We start from the raw sequence: 18,176 nt of genomic DNA on the forward strand, positions 1-18,176 counted from the left end.
GGCCTGCACGCCCGGGTTTACTAAGCGCAGCCACCCACACTTTCCTAGTGCGCCCTCCTCCGTGCGCTGTGGACGTCCACACACTAGTCCCAGCCGCCACGCAGCAGGGACCTAGCAGCCGGCTCCCCACCCTCCTCAAGGGCGCCAGTCAGACTCGGGAGCAGGAGGCCTCTGTGGCGGCCGGGACGCCGCGGAGCAGCCCTCACCGAACCGAGGATCTCCAGCTGGCCCCGGCCCGCCCCGGCCCGGCCCCGCCCCCTGGCGCCCATTGGCTGATTCAATTGACGCCGCGGCCTCTGCGGCCCGCGAGCTTCATAGGCGGCGGCGTCCGGCCGGCAGAGCGCACACGCGCCCGGCTCCGCTGGTGGCGGCGAGCGGCCCCCGAGTCAGAGAACTCAGCCTTCACTGAGAACTTCAGAGGTGAGGGCCGCGGGGGCCGCGGGGGCCGCGGGGGCCGGGGCGGCGCAGCCCGCGGGCGCCTGGTTTCCCGGAGGGGCCGGGGCGGGGGACGAGGGCCACCGTGGGCGAGAGAGGGGCGCGGACTCGGCAGCCGGGGCCTCGAGTGCGCCGACCGGCGTCAGCCCTGCCCGGACGCGCGAGAGCCCCAGGAAGCTCCCCCGGCCTTTCAGCTGCATCCTCCGTTTTTGCGAGTTGGACCACGGAGAGGGGCCCGGTCCGTGGTGGTTGGGTGCGGGCTGAGCGCCTCCTGTGCGGCCGTCCCTGGCCGGGCGTGACCCTCGGGTGGCGGGGCGGGCCTGCTGAGGGAGAGCCGGTTTAGCGAGGGACGGTGCGCGGGCCTCACCTCTCAGGTGGCCCGGGCGTCGGGCACTCGGGACCCCGGGGGGCGGGCGGGCGGGCGGGGCCGCGCCGGGCTGGAGACGACTGCGCTTGCGCAGGGCGCTCCCGCCTCCTGAGCGGAGAAACAGATTTTGGGGAGACGTGGGGTTGCCTCTTCTGAATCGGCTTTATGGATTCTGGGTTTGGCTGGGTTTTCAGAAATCATATTGTTCTTTGTCCTGCACATGGGAACACAGAGGAAAGACACTCTCACCCAACCCAGTTCTGGTCGATTAGAACTTGGAGTCTAGTGTCTCAGTTCTCCTCAGTTTCCTAAAGCTTGGCTTTCGGTAACCATATGTTGAAGATATGTTCTCCGTGTTTTTCACTTTCAGACAAAAGAGAATGCGATTCTCGTGAAGTGGTTGTGGGAAGCTTTTATGGTACCGATCCCTTAAAAAATGGGATTATTTCTCAAAGCCAGTACTCATTGAGATATTTTCTGTTTGTAAGATGTCTCTAGTAGGTCACTTTTCAAAATGAGGTGTTCATTTAGCGAATATTTATTTGATAATGTTATAACAAATGTTGACTTGTTGCTTTTTTGTCACTTAGAACAAAAACAAAAACTCAAGGAACGGATGTTACAAAGAAAAACGTTTTTTGCATATAAACAGGAAAATCATATATCCAGGTGAGGTCAAATTTTCTCATTTCAGATCTATAAAATTAGATCAGAACTGTCTAATAAAAATGTCGTGGGAACCACAGTTGTAACGTAATTTAAAATTTTCCGGGTGCCTGGGATGCTCAGGTAAGCATCCCACTCTTGATTTCGGCTCAGGTCATAGTCTCAGCGTCCTGAGATCAATCCCCCACTTCAGGCTCTCCCCCGTGGGGAGTTTGCTTGTCTCCCTCTCCCTCTGCCCTTCACCCTGCCTGTTCTTTCTTTCTCTTAAGTAAATCGTTAAAAAATTTTCTAGTAGCCATATTTGAAAAGTCTATTTAACAGAATATGTTAGTTATTTAAGAGAGAGCTGGGCGTGGGGGTGGGCAGAGGGAGAGGGACTCCTCGCTGAGCATGGAGCCTGAGGTGGGGCTCAATTCCAGGACCTTGAGATAATGACCTGAGTTTATCTAAGCCACCCAGGTGCCCTCTGGAAAGTCTTTTTATTTTTATTTTTTTTTTTTTTATTTTTATTTTTATTTTTTTTTTAATACTTTTTTTTAAAATTTTTTTTATTTATTTATGATAGTCACAGAGAGATAGAGAGAGAGGCAGAGACACAGGCAGAGGGAGAAGCAGGCTCCATGCACCGGGAGCCCGACGTGGGATTCGATCCCGGGTCTCCAGGATCGCGCCCTGGGCCAAAGGCAGGCGCCAAACCGCTGCGCCACCCAGGGATCCCATGGAAAGTCTTTTTAAAAGATGAATTGTGATAACATTTAATCCAGTATATCCCATGTTATAGTTTAACATGTAATTCTTGACAGTTATTGAGATATTTTACTATTTTTTTGTGTGTGTGTGGTGCTGAGTTTTCAAAATCAGTGTCTGTATTTTACACTTTCATACATCAATTTGGACTAGCCACATTTCAAGTGTTCAGTAGCCATACCTTCTTGGATAGCACAGCATTTCCTGTGTAAATTAATTCAGACTCTCAGATGAAACAATTTTAAAGCAAAGTGTTTGTATAAAATCATTGACTTATGGTCTATGCAGCACTGCAAAGGTCAGTCTTTTTTTTTTTTTTTTTTTTTTAAAGATTTTATTTATTCATAGAGACACAGCTAGAGAGAGAGAGAGGCAGAGACACAGGCAGAGGGAGAAGCAGGCACCATGCAGGGAGCCTGATGTGGGACTCGGGACTCGATCCCGGGTATCCAGGATCACGCCCTGGGCTGCAGGCGGCCCTAAACTGCTGCGCCACCGGGGCTGGCCCCAAAGGTCAGTCTTAATTTAGCAAGGTTTATACTCAGTATGTTTCGGGGGCTGGGACATGGATGGTTATTCTTTGGGAGGTGGCTCCCCCAAAATGTTTAGAGATTATTTGTTTTAGTCTCAACTCTGGATAGGAATATGTAGGTGTTACTGTGGTAAAATTTTAAAAGTAGTACATAGTTGTGGCAAAAGAAAACCCCGTGAAGGTATATAAAGCAGAAGATCAAAAGGCCTCCTCTAGAGATAACTGTTAGTAACAACCTTTAGGCCCTTTCTGTGCATTCTAAGAGCACTGGCTTTAGAATGATAAGGACTGAACTCTGTAAGTCTGCTACTATAGCTGTGTAACCTCAGGGGAGTTACATGGCCTCTTAGAGTCCATATAACTTCTATTAAAAATGGATAATTGTGTTTCTTGGGGATTAAATGAGATACAGAATGCATTGTGCTATGCCTGGTATATGGAGAGAACCCCAGTAAGTGGTAGCTGTTATTTCCTGATCTCTCAGTGGCTTTACACACAAGAGTACTGGTTCTTGAGTTACTCTATTCTGGTTTCTTTCGTTTCTCCAAACCGTTATTGCTATATGTTGTCTTTGTAAATACTTAATACCCTTCCTCATGGTTGAAGGTGGTCAGATGGTGCTTATATTTAGGAGGTACAGATGCCAGGACTTGGTGATGCTGGATTAGGTATGGATGGGACATTATAGATTTTATAACTACTATGGTTATGTAAGAGAAAATCATTATTTTTTGAACAATGAAGCATTTAGGGTTTAAGGGTAATCATGTATATATCTGGAAAGATTCAGGTAGAAAAAATTGCATATACTCCACACTTACACATGTTTAGAAACAATGCAAATGATAACATAAATGGGATAAAGGTTAACACTATGCAAATTTGGGTAAATAGCATATGAAAATTCTTCGAACTATTTATAATTTTGTAACTCTATGTAAGTTTGGCATTATTTCCAAATTTTAACTTTACACTAATGAGTTACTTTACATGCTTTACATTTTCTTTTACAAATCTCACATTCCTCATTTAAAACAAAGATAATCCTGGATTTTTTGTTTGAATAAGTGACTGGATAGTGATACCATATATCAAGATGGGGAAGACCAAGGGAGGAATGGGGGAATCAGGAGCTCTCTTTTGGCCATGCTAAGTTTGAAATACCAAAAGGACATCAAAGTGGAAATGCCAAGTCGTTATGTGTCTGAAGGGTTGGGTTGAAATTGGGACTAGAGATTTAAACTTGGGAATTATCAGTTTGTAGATATTTATTTAAAACTTTGAAGTGTGATAAGACTACTGAAGAGTGATTTAGAATAGTCAAGTAAGACCGAGCATAACTCTCAATTACTTACTTAAATAAGGAATTCAGCTGGATCGTGGGGTTTATAATACTCTTATACACAATGGGAAGAAAAGAAAATTCTGAAATTCTTCTGGTTTTACCAAGAAATCTCACAAGTACTATATTCATTTCAGAAAACGGATGTCAACTTAAATACTGTTATTTGAGCAGTAAATTGTTAGACAACCAATCAGAGTTGCAGCTTTTCAAAATTAAATCATTCTATTTTACAATCTCTAGTGTGGGTATTTTAAGACTCATATATTTAGATAACTCTTGTGAGGTCACGTTTTATCGTAAGATGGAATGGGACAATGCATTTTCAGATAACTCTCCATACTGGACGGTGAATCAGGTACATTCTCTCCTTACCCTGAAATTTTTTTAGCTAGCAGTTAAAAAGTAAAAAAGAGCCAACAGTTTCAAGACTAAGCATTAGGCTTCTGTTAGCACAGAAAAGGAGTCGTCCCTGAGAAATATAAAACTAAAAATTTAAAAAGCAGATGAAAAATTTAAAATTTGAATGCAGCTTTGAGCCCTAGCGAAGTTAGGAAGAAAGACAGACTCAATAGAAGTGGACCACTGAGGTAGGAGGAAAAGGAGAAGAGCTGGTGTTTGGTAACAAAGTGAAGAAAGTGCTGCTTAAAGGTTCAGGAGGGTGGAAACAGAATTGACCCTTGAATGTAGAAACATGGAAGCAGATGACATTAGGAATCTCCAGTAGAGGGCTGAGGACACGTACCTAATAGGCACAGGGAATATGGCAACATGGGGACAGTGTACAGGTACATACTTTTGAGGACTTTTGCTATAAATATAAAGCAAAGAGAAGGCAGGGGCTGAAAGGGAATATGAGGCTTAAGGGCTTTAAGATGAGATATCATAGTGTTTAATATGCTGATGGGAGTGATGTAGTAGAGGGGCAAGTTAATGATGCAAAGAATGAGCAAATCATCACAGGAACAAAGATCCTGAGTAGGAGGTTTTTTCTCCCCCTCATTAAGTTTTTTTTTAATGGGTCTCAAAATTCTGTGAAAGATTTTAGGTCAGGTTGTTTCCATTAAAAAGTACTGGGTGTTCTGCTATATATTGGCAAATCGAACTCCAATAAAAAAAATATACAAGAAACAAAGGAAGAAAAGCAATTTCTTGTCAGTTCAACATCCTAGTTAAGTGTAAATAAATTTTAGTTCTTTACCTTAAAAAAAAAAGTACTGATTTTAAAAACTAACAACTTTAACACACACAAATGGTCCACAAAACATTCTCCTTTCCTTCTGAAGGTTTAACAATGCATTGTTATCATTAATCAGTCTTTTACTATTAAACTTAAATGGCCAATGGACACAAACCGTTCTGAGACCATTCTTCCACCATTAAGACTGGGGTGCCAGGTGTTGGGGATAATATTCATTTAGCCTTCTGAGCAGATTTGGTGACCTTGCCAGCTCCAGCTGCCTCTTGTCCATTTCTTTGATGACACTCACAGCAACCATCTGTCTCATGTCACGAACAGCAAAACCTCCCAGAGGAGGATAGTCAGAGAAGCTCTCAACACACATAGGCTTGCCAGGAACCATTTCAACAATAGCAGCATCACCATATTTCGAGAACCTGGGGCCGTCTTCCAGCTTTTTTCCAGAATGACTATCTTCTCCTTCAGCTCAACAAACTTGCAAGCAATGTGAGCTGTGTAACAATCCCCAGGTGCATTTCCAGCACTGATTTGGCCTGGATGGTTCAGGATAATCACCTGAACTGTGAAGCCAGCTGCTTCCACTGGTGGGTCATTTTTACTGTCACCAGCCACATTGCCACGATGAACATCTTTGACAGATACGTTCTTGACACTGAAGCCCTCGTTATCACCAAAAGAACCTCACTCAAAGCTTCATGGTGCATTTGGACAGACTACAATTGTAACAGTGACTGGAGCAAAGGTGACCACCATGCCAGGTTTAAGAACACCAGTCTCCACTCTGCCCACAGGAACAGTACCAATACCACCAATTTTGTAGACATCCTAGAGAGGCAGACACAAGGGCTTATCAGTTGAACAAGTTGGTGGCAGAATGCAATCCAGAGCTTCAAGCAGTGTGGTTCCACTGCCATTCCCATCTTTGTGGGTGACTTTCCATCTCTTGGACCAAGGCATGTTAGCACTTGGCTCCAGCATTTTGCACCATTCCACCAGAAATTGGCACACATGCTACTGTGTTGGAGTTGTAGCCAATTTTCTTAATGTAGATGCGGACTTCCTTAATAATTTCCTCATATTTCTTTTGGCTGTAGGGTGGCTTAGTGGAATCCATTTTGTTAACACTAACAGTTGTTTTACACCAGGTGTGTAAGCCAGAAGGGCTTGCTCACAGGTCTGCCCATTCTTGGAGATACCTGCTTTAAATTCATCAACACCAGCAGCAATAATCAGGAAAGCACAGCCAGCCTGAGATGATGTTTTTGATAAAGTCTCTGTGTCCTGGGGCATCAATTATGGTCACGTAATACTTGCTGGTCTCAAATTTCCACAGGGAGATGTCAATAGTGATACCATGTTCACATTCAGCTTTCAGTTTATCTAATACCCAGGCATACTTGAAAGAGCCCTTTCCCACCTCAGTAGCCGGCTTCTCAAATTTTTCAATCTTTTGTTGATCCCACTGCTTTGGTAGATCAGATGACCAGTAGTGGTAGACTTGCCTGAATCTGTGTGTCCAATGACGACGCTGGTGTGAGTTTTTTCCTTTCCATTTTGGTTTAGGTTTAGTGGTGGTTTTCATGACCCCTGTATTCTGGTGGCAAACCTGTTGTGGAAAAGCCTGAGTAGTTCTTTATAAATTTTGAAATGAACTCCTTTTCAGATATGTATTTCATAAATAACTTCTCTCATTTAGATTTTTTTCTCTCAAAACAAAACAAAACAAAACTGAAAGAGCGTACATGTGTCTGAGTGGGGATGGGGGGCAGAGGGAGACCGAGAATCTTTTACAAGCCCAGTATGAAACTCAAGGTGAGGCTCTGACTCATACCCTCAAATCATGACCTGAGCTAAAATCAAGAGTCTGACACTTAACCGACTGAGCCACCCAGGCACCCCACCTTTCCATTTGTTGATGGTTTCCTTTGCTGTGCAAAGGCTTTTTAGTTTGATGTAGTCCTAGTTATTTTTACTTTTGTTTCCCTTGCCTGAGGAGACCCATCCAGCAAAATATGGCTAAGGCTGATGTCTGGGAGTTTATTGCCTCTGTTTCTTTTTACAAGTTTTATGGTTTCATTAGGTCTTTAATGCATTTTGAGTTTATTTTTGTGTATTGTGTGAGAAATTAGTCCAGTTTCATTCTTTTGCATTGGGCTGTACAGTTTTTCCCAAACAATTTATGTGTAGAGGGCTAAATTTTTTTCAATGGAAGTCTGTTACTAAGTACTTAAAACTAACTACAGAAAATGTTGCCTAATAAAGGTTTTGAAGATTTGAGTGACTAGGAAGAATGGTTTGGAATGAGGTTATCATATGTTTATGTACACTGTGTGGGGAGGGTGTTAAGACTTCTAAAAATATATCTTTAAATTCCTCACCTATCTTGTTTACACTATTAACTCATCCTATAATGAAGAAAAAGGACAAACGTCAGCTCCATTCTTGCCTTAATTTAATATTACAAAGTCAGATGATTGTTAATATTCTCTCATTCCTCCTCACCAAAGAGAAATCTTCCTTAGTATGTGGTTAAACTTTTTTTTCATTTTTTACTTTTTAAAGTAGTACAGGCCAGAAAGTGATGAACTCTGAAGGCCAGATCCAGGAAGAGACAAAAGTTCTGATATTCAAAACAAAAATGGTAAGAAATGGACATAGCCCTCATAAACTGTCCTCTTTCCCCCTTCCCCTTCCTAAACTCTTAAAGAAATGAGTTCTGAAATACTGATTTGTCTTAAATAATTGTTTTAGGCTGGTGAAGAAAATGTCAGTAGACTTCCTGTGAACAAAAATAATATAACTATGGGGGAAAATTGTATTCCTTTAAGACCTTCGAATGAATTAGCCAATTTAACAATGATAACTGACACACATAATTTGGAGGATAATAATCACACAAGACAGTCGGTACCAATTGAAGATGGCCCTCAAAGTCAACGCATGACATTGAGCCAAATGTTTCATCTTAAAAACAACAGTAAAAAGAAACAAATATCTACAGAAAAACCAAAGCAAGATGCTAACATGCCTAAGAAGCTTGTGCTTGGGTCTTACAATGGTCAAATTGTTAAATCTAAGATTAATTCATTTAGAAAGCCCCTACCAGCCAGAGATGAGAGTTCTGTAGCAACAAAGAAACTTTCAGCTACTATCCCTAAAGCCCCAGAGCCTCTGCCCGCAGACACCAGCAGTTTGACAGTGAGAAGTCACAGAGCCCCAAACGGGATGACCACCACTCGACCTGTGAACACTGCCTCTCAGGACAGACGGCTGGTGCGGCCTCCTATCAGAAGTCACTGCAACAGTGCTCAGGACCCTGTGAAACAAGGCATCAGGAGAACTGCCAGTGTTACAATCTGGAAAGGGCCTCAGGAGAAGGAATTACTGCAATCAAACACAGTTTCATCTAGTGCCAAAACCAGTTCTCAGGATGTGGAGAGAAAGACAACAGTGTCAAGACCCCTGATGTCCAAAATTGTAGCCAGACCTGCTTCATCTTTTAACACCAGACTGATCCAGAAGTCAAAAAGCATTGACCCTTGCAGATACTCTGTAGCAAAAGCAACTATTGATAGATCAATTCAGCCCAAAGAAACAGCAGAAGAGAGAAAGTAAGTGGATGTAATTTTATTAGCTTAATTTTCAGTAGAGTACTTATAAATTTGGTTTATACACTCCTTGAATGTATTAGGATTTGTATGTGGATTCTCCTCTGTCATACGCAGACCAACTGAAGCAAATTTATGTGTGGGACAATATGAGCTAAGTTACTGTGTTTGTGTTTCATTAAGTTGTTGTAATATAATCTGCAGTGCTTAATACCATTAGGAAATATTTTATAACCTCTCCATTTAAAAATGCATTCTTAGGGTCTCTGATCATATTACCAACATTGATATGTTTGGGATTTCTTTTTCTTTGAACTTGTGAACTTACCTGTGTGCCACTAGTGTGGAGCTACTCAAAGACCAGAGTTAGTTTTTAACTTCTCTGACAGAATTCTGTCAGTATCAGTGATGCTTATATCCTGCTTCTCACTGTAGAGCTCGTCTGAGTGAGTGGAAAGCTAGCAAAAGAAAAATGCTAAAAAGACCTCCTAGCTCAGGAGTTACCCAGTCTGAGCCCGAAGGGCGAAATGAAAAATCATCTGGGTCCTTCTGGACTACCATGGTAGAAGAAGATGAGCAAAGATTATTTACTGAAAAAGTGAACAAGACATTTTCTGAATGCCTAAATCTGATTAATGAGGTACAGTCCTTATATTTGTGTAGTAGATTGTAGTTTGTAAGTTATCTTATAAATGTTATCTCACTAAATTAATTACATTGTCACTCTTTTGACCATATAATGCGTTAGTGGTGTTCTGTAGACTTATTGTGAGATTCCCCTAGCCTAAAATGGACTGCATTTTCATTGAGTTCATATAAATACATCAAAGGAATAATAAGATTTTTTTTACCTTTTTTTTTTTTTTTAACTTAGAAATTCTGCATTCCTCTAAGATGTTAATATAGAATGGGCTGGAATGGATATTTACTCTGACACCTCTATTTTTTTACACTCCTTCAGCATATTTACATATTTTTTTCCACTCATTACATACTTTACCGAAGACAGGCAATATAAAGTAGTGATTCATTACCACAGATTACATTCAAGTTAACAAAATTCTTGCAAACAAAATTCCATTAATCTAAACCAGCATCATCATGGTCTTAAACTTATTGTAGAGATTCACTATTTGGATCAAAATCCTACAGAGTGGGATGCCTGGGTGGCTCAGCGGTTGAGTATCTGCCTTTGGCTCAGGGTGTGATCCTGGAGACCTGGGATCGAGTCCCATATCAGACTCCCTGCATGGAGCCTGACTCTCCCTCTGCCTGTCTCCGCCTCTCTCTCTCTCTGTGTCTCATGAATACATAAATAATCATTTAAAACAAAACAAAACAAAACCCTGCAGAGTATACTAACTCCAGACTTTATTTCCTGACTACTCTTTGATCTTGCTTTGGTCACCCATGGTGTTTGAGATCCATAGTAAGACTGAATATACTGAATATGATTTCAAACCTTACTCTGGTCTTCATGAGCATCCTTAAGCTTTTTGTGATTTTTGAGGACCAGTGAAAATTAGAATTGGAGTTTCCCTGATTATATCCTTATTTCTGTTCAGTTGGGGTTTGCCATTGATTACTGTGGAAGTTTTCAGCCCTACCATTGAATTGTATATAGCTCTTACTTACATAAACCATTACAGATTGATTTTAACCTTAATATCAAGACCTGACAAAGACAGTTTTTAAAAACCTGCAAGCTATTCCCCCTCAAACATTGGGTAGGTGCAGAAATTCTACATCAAGTATTAAATGGAGTCCCACAATCTATAAAAGGATAATCGTCAAACCAAGTAAAGTATTAGTCATTTTTGACTATTATTTTTCTCAATTAGAATTTCATTTTTCTCCTGCTTTGTACTTCAGATTAATATGCTTCTTGCTAACCATTCAGAGTAAGTTTACAGTAGGGAAGAGAACACTGAATTTTTTATGAATGATTTTTCTATCCACTTTTTCTCTTGTTATTGATCTTGATTATAGTAAGCTTAATTGTTCATAGTTTGGAGGCTAAAGGGTATCACTCACTTCACTACTTGCTATTTTAGGGATGCCCAAAAGAGGAAATATTAGTCATACTCAATGACCTGATTAAAGATATTCCAGATGCTAAAAAACTTGTTAAATATTGGATATGCCTTGCACGTATTGAACCACTCGCAAGTCCTATTGAAAATATCATCACAATCTATGAGAAAGCTATTTTGGCAGGGGCTCAGGTAAGATTAAGACTTACTGATCTTTGTTAACACAATGTAAAGGATTGAGTTATTTTGGAGCATATCACAATGTAACTTGATAAAATTGTGATTACATATGTAGTAGTAATGAATGTTTAAAAACCACAATGATCACATATTATAAAAGCTGTTTCTCCACCTTCTAAAACTTGCCCGTGAACTAGTGATAATCAGACCTTAGAAGATGGATATATGCTGAAATGTACATTTAATGAAACCTGTGAGAAATGTTAGCACAACATGTCATTTCGCACATTTCATAATTAAGAAATCTGGGAAATTGAATTTTTAATATTAAAATTTATTTAATGGATATAATGCAAGTGGAGTTAAATTAACTTTTAAAATATTAGCAGGTTCTGTGGCTTTTTGAGAGAAGTCTTTCACTTGAAGAGCATTTCTTAATATTCTCACATTTTTATGCTATATGTTTGGTCCTGTCCACACATAGAAAATGACAATAAAATAGTTTCCCTGACTTACTAGACCCATAGTGATCTCACCTCTTCCTACTGTTGCTACCAAAGGCTCTGGGTACAGAATAAATTGTATCTCTAGGTTTTTTGGTTTGGTTGGGGTTTTTGTTTTTATGGGCAGATGTTTCTAAAATGTATTTCCTTTTGACCAAGTTTCTCAAAAATGCATTTTTGGAGATTATATGCAGAGAGTTTTTAAAAATTATTTTCTTTAGCCTTGAAGAAAGGTCTACTCATTTTGGTCTCAGCAAAGCCAAAAAATGCTATTTGACCTTGCACTTGAATCAAAAATAAAATATTCAGCAGATACTCTCTCAATGGCTAATTTGTATAAAACACTTGCTGAAGGGTAATTGTATTTGACAGAATCCCACCTGGAAAAGGGTGTGAGGTTAGCTAGGATGCATAATTGGAGCCAAGGATTCACATAGAAAGCAGAGTGTAAAGAGAAATATGTGACACTGGAGCAGAATATTGAAAACAAGGATGAAAATTAGCCAAGAAAGTGGAAAGCAGGAGTGAGTGGTCCAGGACTATGTTCTAGAACTAAGAATATGAGCCAGAACTTCCCTTTTATATAATATCTTGAACATGTTACGTTAGCAATCATGGTAGTACAGAGGAACATAGTAAGTGCTTATATGTTTTGGCATATAATGGACACAGTGAACTGTTGATTTTTTGTTTTGTTTTGTTTTTTTATTTTTATTTTTATTTATTTATGATAGTCACAGAGAGAGAGAGTGAGAGAGGCAGAGACACAGGCAGAGGGAGAAGCAGGCTCCATGCACCGGGAGCCCGATGTGGGATTTGATCCTGGGTCTCCAGGATCACGCCCTGGGCCAAAGGCAGGCGCCAAACCGCTGCGCCACCCAGGGATCCCAACTGTTGATTTTTGAATGAGTGAATGTTATGCTGGTCAACCTTGAGCTGTTCAGAGATGCATAATAGCATGTGAAAAAAACATAACCATAGGCTTGAATGTAGGAGAAAAGAAGTAAACTTTATATTAAATTCATTTTAAACTTATATTATCAGCTCTTTAAATATTGTTAGTTTGCTACTTGTCCATTAATTTTGCTAATATCAAACAAGCAGTTAATAGTTACCAGAGGCTTAAGAAAAATTGTGGGGGAAAATTTTAATCTGATAATTCTATTCCTTCTGGTTTTTTTTTTTCTATAAATTAAGAGTCATTTTCAAAAATTCAAGTGGCAAAACAAGTATTCTAAGAAAAGAAACGTGGTCTAAGAACTGCCTTGTTTTAAAGTATGAAATAGAATCACTGTTTTTAATATTTTTGACTTGCACAACTGAGTTAATGTCTGAGAATATAAAACGTATTTTTTTATTAAAAAATTAAGCCTATCGAAGAAATGCGACATGTAATTGCAGATATTTTAACAATGAAGAGTCAAGAAAAAGTCAAATATGGTAAGTTTTTTATTTTTTTCCAGTGAATTATGATTTTATTAAATTTCTCTGAATATTTTTCTTTTTTTAAACAAGTTTATAGGATGTTTCTCTCCTCTTACATCTGTGGGCATACCTCTGAGATTCAGTGGCTTTATGTAGTGTAAGAACTTTTAGTTAGGATGTCTGGTTCAAAACTCAAATTTATCTTTGAGTGTCTATGAAAGTTACCTTACCTCTTTGGCCTTAATTCCCTTTGTTAAAATGAGGCAGTTTGGGTAGCCCCAGTGGCGCAGTGGTTTAGCGCCGCCTGCAGCCCGGGGCGTGATCCTGGAGACCCTGGATCGAGTCCCACGTCAGGCTCTCTGTATGATGCCTGCTTCTCCCTCTGCCTGTGTCTCTGCCTCTCTCTCTGTCTCTATGAATAAATAAATAAAATCTTTAAAAAATAAATAAATAAAAATAAAATGAGGCAGTTTGATTAGATGACCTCTAAAATTTTACCTATTAAATTCTATCATCTCTTCTGTGCTCTAGAGAAGCTCATTAAAGAATTCTCTTTGCTAGGGATAGTAGATAGAGGGAAGAAGGTCACTTAGCTCTCAGGTATATGAAATGTAAAATTTTTCTAGATTCACGTATATCCTATAACTGAAACATCTCTTGGTGAAAATCTCTAATAGTCAGATATAAATGTCTTTTCAGCTTGCTGGATTTCTCAAGATGTCTCAGGTATTTCACCTAGCATGTTTTATTTTGAACTCACTGTCCTTCCCTCATTGCTTCTCCATACCATCATCTCTTCTCCCAAAAAAAGAAAAGGAAAAAAAAGAAAATCCTATGCCATTTAAGAGACCTAAGCAAGAAATGTTAGAAGAGATGCCCTTGTTCCGAATGCACATGCATTCATTTGTTAAGCCCTAAGTTAGAAATAACTTACAAATCAGGCTCTTTCTTCTCACTGCTTACCTCTCTACCACCTTGCATAGAGACAACCACAGCCTTACTGTCTTTTATTGTCTTTTCATCACAGATCATTCCTTTTCATTCTTTGCCATTCTAAACTATCCTTTATAGAGATCAAATCTGATTGTATCTCTATTTCTGCAGTGAAGATTTTTTTAAATCAAAATTCTTGCATGTAAAGTTCATTATTATTCAATCCAGCACTTTCTACTTATCTGAACTCATCATCTCCTCTCCACGTTCCCACCTTGCTATTATTTACTGTATATTCAAAGTATGCTGGCTTGTTAATGTTGTCTTAATAGGTCCATTTCCTTTTAAGCTTTATAACCAAGATTGTCTTCCTTGGTCTTGTCAAGTACTTGTTTCTTAAGAGCCAGTCTAAATGTGATTTGTGAAGCTTTCTATAGCCCTCTCCCTGTCCCCCAAGCAAAGGTAGCTGTTACATTTTATGGGTTCCATAGCCCTTTGTTCTTATGTAAACTAAATGGAATTTTTCACATTTTAATTACTTTCAAGCATGTCTCTTCCATGGAATGTGAACTTAACAGGGATGATTTCATTCTTATATCTGTATCTATAATCCCAACCCATAGGTGGTAGTGAATATTTAATAATTTGTCAGCAGTATTGGCTTAGGAAAAGTAATGGTTAGGTGATGGCAGTTTGGTTCTTCTGTTTTGAAAACCTGACCAACTATGAATAACTCTAATGTCTTCTGATTTTGCTCTTTAAATTTGATCAACAGCTTAATCTGTTAACGTATTTCTATAGGAGAAAATGTTGAGGCTTGTGCAACCAAGGAATACATCCAGGATGTCAGCAGTGAAGATATATGTGTTAATCTAGAGTCAGGAAAACCAGAAACGGAAAAGAAACCTAGAAATGTGGTATTTCAAGATGATGAAAAAGAGCAAGATGACAAAACAAAATATCTAACCAATGATGTTAAAACCCCCAGTGCAGAAACTGGAGGGAGTTGCTTAATTAAATATAATGTGTCTACTACACCATATCTACAAAGGTAAACTTTCAAAATGTACGTTGTGATTTGTTTTTATGTTTAGGAAGAATAAATGCGGTACCTAAACTTTAGCTTCCAATTAGAACTACTGTTAATAAAAAGGTTTTAAACAAATCAATATCACTGGGACACATCACCTCTTCTTTTTTTCTTTTGAGAGAGAGAAAGAGTGTACAAGTTGGGGACAAGAGGCAGAGAGAGAGAGAGAGAATCTTAAGCAGGCACCACACCCAGCACAGAGCCCTCTTACAGGCTCGATCTCTTTACCCTGAGATCATGACCTGAGCTGAAATTAAGAGTCAAATGCTTAATTGAGTGAGCCATCCAGGCACCCATGGACACTTCACCTTTTAAAATACTGTATTTGCTTTGCTTTTTCCCTAAGTATTGCCATTTTGTAAAAGAAAACTTTGGTATCATTTTACTTTAATGTCTGTATGCTATTGGTAATAGTAGGTCTTGGAATTGAGCAATTAGCCAATTGTACAGATATCCAAGAGTCTACTGTAATGACAAATAGAGAAACCAGTTCCTAACTGTTTTTTTTTTTTTTTTTTTTTTTTTTTTTAAGACAGGCAATCACATGATTGCAACTTACAAGTTATAGTGTGATAAATGATATTGGAGAATAAAGTGAAAATGTTAATGTTTTTTAACTATGGGAATGATTTTGTGTCGTTTTAGTATAAAAAAGAAGATACAGTTTGACAATACAGATTCTACATTTAAAGAGCTAAAGTTTCTAACACCAGTTAGACGTTCTCAACGTATTCAAGAGAAAACTTCTAAATTGCCAGATATGTTAAAAGACCATTATCCATGTGTGTCTTCACTGGAGCAGTTAACAGAGTTGGGAGGTGAAACTGATGCTTTTGTATGCCGTCCTAACACAGCCCTATGCCCGATGTACTCAGAGACTGGAACAGCACAAGAGAAATAAAGCAACGATCAGTAATGGGACTTTTATTTTTCTGGGGTTTTTGTTTGCTTGTTGTGGCTTTGTCTCTTAGAAGTTGGCCAAGTACCTAAGTATTCATGGCAGTAAGCTCTTTTACTGATGTTCACATTATAGCAGGAGTTGCCTTGTCAATCTCAGCAGAGGGAGTTACTAAGAAGGTTAAATTTTGTCAAGTTGTTCAAACCTGTTTATATTCAAGTGTTGGGAGCCGCGTGCCAGGAAGGGGTTAATGGATCGAGCAATGGCTCTCTGTTGACTCTTCCAACCGCGGCCCACCTGTCTCACCCTTGTTGAAGGCTTGTGGCTCAAGGACGCATACTATTGCTATCTATTCAAGGGTGCATACTATTGCTATCTATTGTGAAAAGACATGTTTGGAGAACTAAGCTTAAGACATCCTGCTTGTTATACAACCTTGCTTTATAAAAGAGTGAATAATACAAATAAAGTTGGCATTGTGGCTGAATCCAGCCATATGTCCCTCCTGCTCCCACTCTGTTTATGTCTCTTTTCTTTTCCTCATTCCCTTACCCTCATCCCTGGACGGTTGTCGCCCCCAGCGCACGACATTCAAGGAACATAGTGATCATAACGTTGGCTTCACTTTTATTTATTTTTTTAATAAATTAATTTTTATTGGTGTTCAATTTACCAACATACCGAAAAACACCCAGTGCTCATCCCGTCAAGTGTCCCCCTCGGTGCCCGTCACCCATTCCCCCCCACCCCCCGCCCTACTCCCCTTCCACCACCCCTAGTTCATTTCCCAGAGTTAGGAGTCTATGTTCTGTCTCCCTTCCTGATATTTCCCACACATTTCTTCTCCCTTCGCTTATATTCCCTTTCACCATTATTTATATTCCCCAAATGAATGAGAACATACACTGTTTGTCCTTCTCCGACTGACTTACTGCACTCAGCATAATACCCTCCAGTTCCATCCACGTTGAAGCAAATGGTAGATATTTGTCGTTTCTAATGGCTGAGTAATATTCCATTGTATACATAAACCACATCTTCTTTATCCATTCATCTTTTTTTTTTTTTTTTCCATTCATCTTTCGATGGACACCGAGGCTCCTTCCACAGTTTGGCTATTGTGGACATCGCTGCTAGAAACATCGGGGTGCAAGTGTCCCGGCGTTTCATTGCATCTGAATCGTTGGAGTAAATCCCCAACAGTGCAATTGCTGGGTCGTAGGGCAGGTCTATTTTTAACTCTTTGAGGAACCTCCACACAGTTTTCCAGAGTGGCTGCACCAGTTCACATTCCCACCAACAGTGTTAGAGGGTTCCCTTTTCTCTGCATCCTCTCCAACATTTGTGGTTTCCTGCCTTGTTAATGTTCCCCATTCTCACTGGTGTGAGGTGGGATCTCATTGTGGTTTTGATTTGTATTTCCCTGATGGCAAGTGATGCAGAGCATTTTCTCATGTGCATGTTGGCCATGTCCATGTCTTCCTCTGTGAGATTTCTCTACATGTCTTTTGCCCATTTCATGATTGGATTGTTTGTTTCTTTGGTGTTGAGTTTAAGAAGTTCTTTATAGATTTTGGAAACTAGCCCTTTATCTGATATGTCATTTGCAAATATCTTCTCCCATTCTGTAGGTTGTCTTTTAGTTTTGTTGACTGTATCCTTTGCTGTGCAAAAGCTTCTTACCTTGATGAAGTCCCAATAGTTCATTTTTGCTTTTGTTTCTTTTGCCTTTGTGGATGTATCTTGCAAGAAGTTACTGTGGCCGAGTTCAAAAAGGGTGTTGCCTGTGTTCTCTAGGATTTTGATGGAATCTTGTCTCACATTTAGATCTCTCCTCCATTTTGAGTTTATCCTTGTGTATGGTGAAAGAGAGTGGTCCAGTTTCATTCTTCTGCATGTGGATGTCCAATTTTGCCAACACCATTTATTGAAGAGACTGTCTTTCTTCCAATGGATAGTATTTTCTCCTTTATCGAATATTAGTTGACTATACAGTTCAGGGTCCACTTCTGGATTCTCTATTCTGTTCCATTGATCTATGTGTCTGTTTTTGTGCCAGTACCACACTGTCTTGATGACCACAGCTTTGTAGTACAACCTGAAATCTGGCATTGTGATGCCCCCAGCTATGGTTTTCTTTTTTGAAATTCCCCTGGCTATTCGGGGTCTTTTCTGATTCCACACAAATCTTAAAATAATTTGTTCTAACTCTCTGA

At 39.8% G+C, this 18,176-nt stretch overlaps 1 protein-coding gene across 3 annotated transcripts; it reads left to right on the forward strand.

Moving 5' to 3' along the window:
• Positions 1-334: 334 nt before the first annotated feature.
• On the forward strand, positions 335-16,472 carry CKAP2 (cytoskeleton associated protein 2). 3 transcript variants are annotated; one of them, XM_041764929.1, is made up of 9 exons: positions 335-420; positions 1,393-1,471; positions 7,856-7,931; positions 8,042-8,901; positions 9,334-9,538; positions 10,953-11,123; positions 12,985-13,054; positions 14,774-15,023; positions 15,708-16,472. In XM_041764929.1, exons 2-9 carry the CDS (start codon positions 1,419-1,421, stop codon positions 15,961-15,963), a joined length of 1,941 nt encoding a protein of 646 aa, XP_041620863.1. In that variant the 5' UTR covers positions 335-420; positions 1,393-1,418; the 3' UTR covers positions 15,964-16,472. The 3 variants fall into 3 exon arrangements, with proteins under 3 accessions (XP_041620863.1, XP_041620865.1, XP_041620864.1); XM_041764931.1 differs by lacking the exon at positions 15,708-16,472 and having other exon boundaries at positions 7,853-7,931; positions 14,774-15,251; XM_041764930.1 differs by lacking the exon at positions 1,393-1,471 and having other exon boundaries at positions 395-420; positions 7,853-7,931.
• The last annotated feature ends 1,704 nt before the right edge of the window (positions 16,473-18,176 follow it).

Source organism: Vulpes lagopus, chromosome 8 (assembly GCF_018345385.1).
Source record: "Vulpes lagopus strain Blue_001 chromosome 8, ASM1834538v1, whole genome shotgun sequence".
Lineage (NCBI taxonomy): Eukaryota > Metazoa > Chordata > Mammalia > Carnivora > Canidae > Vulpes > Vulpes lagopus.